General features: G+C 40.5%; 1 protein-coding gene across 1 annotated transcript; it reads right to left on the bottom strand.

Moving 5' to 3' along the window:
• Positions 1-3,867: 3,867 nt before the first annotated feature.
• On the bottom strand, positions 3,868-7,165 carry LOC115729102 (premnaspirodiene oxygenase-like). The gene is made up of 2 exons (XM_048285904.1): positions 6,257-7,165; positions 3,868-4,485 (listed from the first exon to the last, which is right to left on the bottom strand). The coding sequence occupies exons 1-2, from the start codon at positions 7,163-7,165 to the stop codon at positions 3,868-3,870; spliced, it is 1,527 nt and encodes a 508-aa protein (XP_048141861.1).
• Positions 7,166-7,522: the final 357 nt, after the last annotated feature.

The following is a 7,522-nucleotide window of genomic DNA, read 5'->3' as shown; positions in this document are numbered from 1 at the left end:
TTTGAAGCGATGTTCACAGTAGGAGCCGGATTGGCACTTGTACCATTTAACGAGCCTGGAGGAGCTTGAGAATTTGGATCAATGGGATATCTCCCCTGACCGGCAATTAGCATCGCCTTCATCTCTGCCACCATTGTGGCAATTATGTTCATATGGTTCTCCGGATTACCCACACGAGGTGTGAGCTCTTCTTGCTCCATTCTTAGTAGGCGCGTCTTGCTACGAGTCCTCGTGTTTATCAATCACCTGTTTTTCACGACGCTAATCAGTATCAAGAGTATTTAAAAATTTGGAAGGGTTGATTCGTGGTAATTGTATTTTCTATATGATGATGCATATGCATGAAGCGCTCATAAAGGAAATTTATTACAACCCGAATTGTTCAAAAGTATCTAAAGATAACAAGTATGCTAAACTAAATGGGGAATGAATCTATCCAAGCCGAGGACGTTTGCATTCTTCTTGCTCCTCTAATCCATCAGAATCCCACGGGTAAGGGTCTTCTCCTTCCTCAGACATCCAAAGTTCTGGATCTTCCGGAATGTATGGCTCCACTCCCGGGACGTACGGTACTATGTACTCCGATACATAGGACTCCACTTCTTCAATATGGGGAGATACGCACTCGTGTACGTACGGCTCAACCAATGATCTGCGATACTCCTTGAACTTCGGAATAAACTCCTTAGAAGCCCTATGGATGTTCATCTCATCATCCAAATAGTCCGACCATTCCACTTGTTGCAACGGGGAATTCTTCAAAGTATGAAGGATAAGCTTGATTCGGGCCCGATAGAGTTTCTTCGCCTCTTTGGTGAGCTTTCCTTGCGCCATATCCAATGAGAAAATCCTCGGACAAGTATCCGGTGGTACTTGTTGTAGAACGCCAAATTGTCTCACCACGCGAATGGGATAATAGGCCACTGCACCGGTACATCCCAAGAAAGGAATAGGGCTATCATCAACGCCCGTAATACGAGCCTCCAAGATCTTGGGCCAAGTCAAACGCCATCGGATATGCTCGGGCTCCAAATCTCTCAATAGCTCAACCCATTTCTTGAAAGAGTGTTTTGGTACGAGGGATTGGCATTTGAGGAAGGACTTTTCCGACACCTGTCCCGCTCTATTTCCACTGTTTAGCCACCGGCAACCACCAGCTGCCATCCCGAGTCTCGTGCCGCTATCCCGGAGAATCGTCATGTCCCTCGAACCATTCTTGACCGAGTTGGGAGCTCGAAGTTTGGATTGACCGCGAGTCGCCAATAGTCGTCACTAAGCCGAGCCAAGTTCGCCGTTGTCGGCAAGACTGCCCGAGCTAGTTTAATTTGTGAGTTAGCCCCTAACTCTCGATGAGGACGCTAATTGCGTTCGGAATTAGATTAATTAGCTAATTAGGGTGTTTAGGTAGTTTAATTACAATCGGATTAGCTAGAAACTTGGTTTAGGATAAATGGCCATAATTGGTTAAGTTGGATTAATTAGCTAGGTTGTCTGTGGCTAATTGGTGATTAGAATTGATTGATGGTGATTGGTTGATCGCGAACGAGTGATAGGTTAGAGATGAGCGCATGATTGATTGTCGATTGAATTTGAAATTGTTATCAAAATCGATCGGCTTCGATCGATTAATCATCTCTTAAATTGTTGGAATTAAATGCTGAGATTGATTATTGATTGTCGTGTGTCCGATTGGGGGACAATCGCCTCTAATTGCTTGAGTTGTCGATCAATTGAATTGTGCATTCATATGACCACGTATGAGATCAAATTGTATGTTTTAGCATGAAAACAACCTTAGGCCAAGTATTGAACATGCGTGTATGAGCATTCGATCTAATTCAAAGAAATGAACTAGTTAGTTGTCGGATGTACTTGAATGGTCATATGATGGGTGTAAATAGTGCCGGTCGTACAAGACCCTAACAAATTCGTACCGTGTCGGTCGTACGGAACCATACGACTTATTAGATACACTTCAATCCGTGTCCGTGCTAGTCGTACAGATTACATAGATTGTTTGATGCCGGTCGCAACTTGTGACGGACCGATGCTCCTTTTAGAATGCATGTCTGCTATGCCATGCCAGTCATACTGGCCATCTCCAGAAGTAAGGGACAATGCCTAATCCCGCCCGTAGACACTACCAGTAGTAGTGTTGGGGGCCACACCGGTCATGTGCGCCAACCACGCCAGCCGCGTGGGTCCTTCCTTAATAAATGGACTACGTGTGGTGTCCTGTGCATGCAAGTAATGTGATGATTTGCCAATGGTTTGGATTAGTTGATTTGACTATTAAGTCATCTACATTGCATTATGTGTGGCTTTTGGAGGGTAAGCTTGCATGTGGTTGAGATATTTGCTATGTGATATTGTGGTTGTTTGTTAGGACATTTGAGCAAATCAACGCCCTAGTCGGACTTAGGCGTTGACTCACCGAGATTTATTTCTCACTGCGTCGTTTAACCTTTCGGGTCCCAAGTGATGGAGCCCATAGATGTAAGGCGAGGGTCGTTGTAGGATTTTGATAGTAGATGAGGGTTTAACATTACCCGATCGTGTATCTTTTTGAGGTCTTAGTGAGCCGCCCCGAAGAATAGGGTTGTATACGTCTCCTATAGCTTTGTAGGGTTAAAACTCATCTACTTTTGTTTATTAAATGAATTTGTATTTTGTGAAATGACTGCTGCGGTTTCCTACTGTACTATCCCCGCTGATCTTGTTGTTTGGAAGAGTTGCACGTTCTGCATGCGTCGTAAGTTTGTAGGTCGATAGTGTACCTAGGATGCTATCTTTCGTGACCTGTGGCAAGTTTGGTAGAGATATCACGAGCCCGAGGATCGGGGGGTGACAAAAGGTTTGCATATCCGGGGTCCAGGATTTAAAATTTTTGCAAAATTGGTCCTCAATCAAAAGCTGATTTTAAATAAAGTCACAAATGGCATAAATTGCATTAAATTAAGCCTATTTTCCTAAAATTTTCGGCAAGCCATTTGTTCATTAGGTTAGCCAAAATTCACGTGATACATAGGCTTATCCGCTCTTTCCGGGCTCAATTTAGGCTTTAATTGATGAATTAATAATTAATTGAAAAGCCTTATTAGAATAATCAAATAAAACGGGATGAATTAAGTCTCAAATAGGTCCAGACCACTTGAAAATCTCTGCCTCCCCTTCCCTATAGCTGGCCAAATTTGACATGATAACTGGTGATTCACCGTGCGTCAATTTCGCTTCAATTTCCTGCCGCTGGTCCAATTAAATGCATACGCAAAGAATGAATACTAAAATTAATATAAAAATGAATTATTTTTTTGCAGGAACTAAAGCTTAGTTCCTAATTTTTTTATGCAAAATAAATTATTGAAAAGAGGGGAGTGAAAATTTAGGTGTCAACAAGGCATTTTGAGTATTACACACTCATTTTTGTATTTGTGTTTTCCCCTCACCAAACCTCCAAAACTTTCTCTATCATTTTTGTTCCAACCTTCCACATACCCTGCAAGTGGTGTACCTAGCAATGTTGCGCACTCTACACTCTCAAATACAACCCGATCAGCAGAGATGCAAGTTATTGTGTTGATCGGGTTGCTGTCGATTACAAGGAGGAGGGATATGCAGAGCTTTGATCGGGTTTTACAACCCCCGTCCTCCCTCCTGGTCTCTCGTTCCATACTGGGGTTGATGTTATTTTCTTGCTTTTGAAGAATGAATGTTTGAATGGCAAGAAAAAGAGATAGATTGGATGTCGCTTACAAGTTTTGGTTCAGAACTACACACAACCTCAAATCTTATTTCAGTAATCCCACACCAAGTTTTTAAAATAATACATTTTTTCAAAGAAGGGCGGTCGTCCGCATGCCTTCTTTATCAAGCTGAAATCAAAGACCATGGTGAAGCAATCACGTACAAATCATCCTTTCTCCCAACCGTAGCACCAAAAACTTCAGTCATGTCAATTTGCTCCGACGCTTGCCCATTTGCTGGCTTCCAATCATAATGATATAACAGTGATGCTAGTATAAGTTCGACTCCGGCTGTGGCAAATGCAATGCCTGGACAGACCCTCCGACCAGATCCAAATGGGAGAAATTGATAGTGCACCCCTTTATAATCCACTGAAGATTTGATAAACCTCTCAGGCTCGAATTTATCCGGATTTGTCCAGTAACTTGGATCTCTTCCCATAGCATATGCATTGATAAGGACTCTCGAGTTCATAGGAATATCGTAGCCCTCGACCTTGCATCCTTCCCTTGCTGTTCTGGGGATCAATGGTGCTGGTGGGTGCATTCTGAGAGTTTCTTTGATAACACACTTCAGGTAATCAAGTTCTTCCATATCCGACTCTCGAACGCGGTCCTTTCCCTTTAAAATCCGCCGGATCTCATTCTGCGCCCTGGCCATCACCTTTGGGTTCTTGAGCATTTCCGACATCGCCCATATTAGCGTTGTCGATGATGTCTCACTTCCCCCACCAATCATCTCCTGCGAGAGTCATGCATATACACCCCCACTATATATAATTTATTGCAAGCATCTTGGATATAATCTTATGGATTTGATTGAGTATGCATCTACATTATATGAATATTGATATGAAAGAGAACTCGGTACTGTTCTGGTAAAGAATTTGTTAACAATTAGGCTCTGTTTATTTTGCGGAAAACATCTTCCAAAAAAATATTTTTCGGATTTTTTGGCATTTGATTCACAAAAAATGAAATCAATTCCTTACCAAATGACGGAAAATATTTTCCAGATCCTTTTTAGGTCTCAGCCAAACAACACAAAAAAAAAAAAAAACAACTCATTTTCTTGGAAAATGACTTTGCAGAAAATATTTTTCAAAAACATCATATTTTTTGCAAGACAAGCGGAGCAGTAAGGTAGTTTGACAAAAAAAATTATAATAATGGAACATTAAGGTAGACACTCTGATAGGGAGAAAAGCGTTTTAAGAACTGGAAAAACGTAGAAGCAAGTGTGGAAGCAATGGAACGACAAACCATGTCAATCCAAACTCTCCATTATGGATTTCGGGGCCATTGGATTATCAAATCAAATGACCCAGCTCATTCAAAATCACCATTGGAAGTAAAATTGGAATACTGAACCAGAATCAAATTCATGTAAATATCATAATAAAATTTCAGTTCTCTAGATACTAAAGCTGTATCAATTTGACATGGAATTCAATGATAGTTATGTTGCCTTATGTCTCATTCTTCAATACGCTTCGTGAATATTGAAAGAGATTAGAAACATTTAGTAAAAAATTGAGTTTGGTAAGTGTAAATTACAATAGATTGGCTCTTGAGAGATGACGGGTTTCTGGATTAACATGTTATGTTTAGATTTGGTCAAACTTATTTATAGTTAATCTACTGCTTTCCAAGGTACTTGAACAGTTGTTATGCAGAAAGTTAAGGTGAAATTTGTTTCATTTTTCTTGGAAAAAAAAATTAATATGAGGTATCAACAAAATAAAAATAATTGCTAAAAGAATGATTAATTCCACCGTAAGCATGTAAAGTCAAAAGGTAGTAGCTTACGGACATTAAAACAATATGTTAGTATAATTTTCTTAGTATTTGGCATTTTTAATCTCATAAAAGACGGGAATAATGTGTGAAAGCTATTATTTCCAAAAATATATTTTCTCTTGAGCATCATAACATTGGTTATTCTGTACATGAGCTTCTAACATCAAATAATACCGTACAAATAATGCTTTCGAATTCAGTAACTGATTTTCACAGAATGTTTTTTGAAGGTTTACAAAAAAAACATGAATTTGTCTTTGTAATAAGTTTTGACAAACATTCAATTATGGTTGTTGCAAGACATGAAGAATAGTCGTGCAAGGAGCTTTTAAGACTTTTAATATCGTTCCCAAAAATGGCGCAATGCTAACTCCAGAAAAACCTAGTAAAAACGAATCCTATTTTTGGTTGACCTTTAGCAGCAACTGGTATTATGTTATACGTCAGTCACATTCTAGGTTTTATAGATTCATCCTTTTGATTATGTCTGAACCATGTTCTTATTCCTACACGGGAGTTTTTTCCTTAATTTCAAATGCTTTTCTTTCTATTTTTCATTCATACAGAAATAGAATAACGATTCACAACTTGGTCATAATTTTCATTGCTATAATCATTTCTTTGTTAAAATCGCAATATGACGAAATCAAAGAGAGTTTGCCTAGTCAAACTTTTACTGAGAACGAGGACGTGTTTATGAGAAATTAACGTACCAAGATGACGCCTTTAATGTTGTCCATGGTAAGATGAAACCCGATCTCGTTAGACTCCTGGAGACGCAGTAGCACATCGACTAAATCTTCCTTATCCGGCGAATCTTCTGGCCTAGCTAAGCATTTTGGTCGTTGCCTTTTGTGGTCAGCAAGAATAGTATTCAAGATTTCGTCGTACTTCCTCTTTATCTTAGCCAACTTATATTTCATCCCATTAATGTACATCAGAAACCGTAGGGAAGGGAAAACCTCGGCTAGGCCAAACCCGCCTGCCATCCTCATGGCTTCCTGAAGCGATGAGATCAACTCGTCCTGCTGTTTGCAATTTTGGCCGAAAGCTGCCTTGCAAACGATGGAATTCGTGCAGGCGAAGATCTTCTCGCTGAGATTGAGAGGGAGACCCGACGCCGACTCAATGTGTTTGATGAGATTGTTCACCTCCACATCTCGTGCCCATGTGAATGACCGCACACGTTTAACGCTCAGAAGTTCCAAGACGCAGATCTTGCGAATTTGCCTCCAGTATTCTCCGTATGGGGCAAAGACCATACTCGAGTTGTCGTAGCTTGTCATTTTGGCTACTTGAAACTGCGGCCTGTCGGCGAAAGTGAGCTCTTGGGTCTTGAGGACCTCCTTGGCTGCTTCTGGAGTGGAAATTGTTATGATGGGAAGCTGGCCGAGTTGGAGATGGAAAACCGGACCGTATGTTTTTGCTAAGTAGGTTAGGCGATGGTGCGGTGGTTCGCCGAACATCTGGTGCAGATTTCCAATAACTGGCAACTTCTTCGGGCCTGGAGGCAACCTGAGATTGAACCTTTTTGTTCCATATCTGTTAGAGGTCAGTTTAACCAGAATGAACAAAAAGAGAAGCAACGAAAGGAAAAAGGAAAAGGAAGAGAGCTGAAGCATCCTAGAAGATAATAATAGACGGTTCTTGTGTTTCGGTGAAGTTTTTGCATGCAAGAGATGGTATTTTGACCTCTATTTATAATCTTTTGTGAGCCACTGGTTGGGAACGTGGTCTCTATATGCTAGAACCTCGTTTTCTTGGGGATAACGGCACAAATGCTTCCACAACTTTGGTCCAATATATAATATGTGTTAGGATACACATAACATGCATAGGCAAATAAAATATATAAAGTACACAGCGGAAATAAATAAAAACCTATACACGTATCTCCAGAGGCGTACTTCATGCGTTTCAATCGAAAATCATATATAGATTAAGAGGGTTAAAGGATTATCTCTCGTAGCGTGTTTGAA

Source organism: Rhodamnia argentea, chromosome 9 (genome assembly GCF_020921035.1).
Source record: "Rhodamnia argentea isolate NSW1041297 chromosome 9, ASM2092103v1, whole genome shotgun sequence".
Lineage (NCBI taxonomy): Eukaryota > Viridiplantae > Streptophyta > Magnoliopsida > Myrtales > Myrtaceae > Rhodamnia > Rhodamnia argentea.
This window is presented reverse-complemented; position numbering and strand designations above follow the sequence as displayed.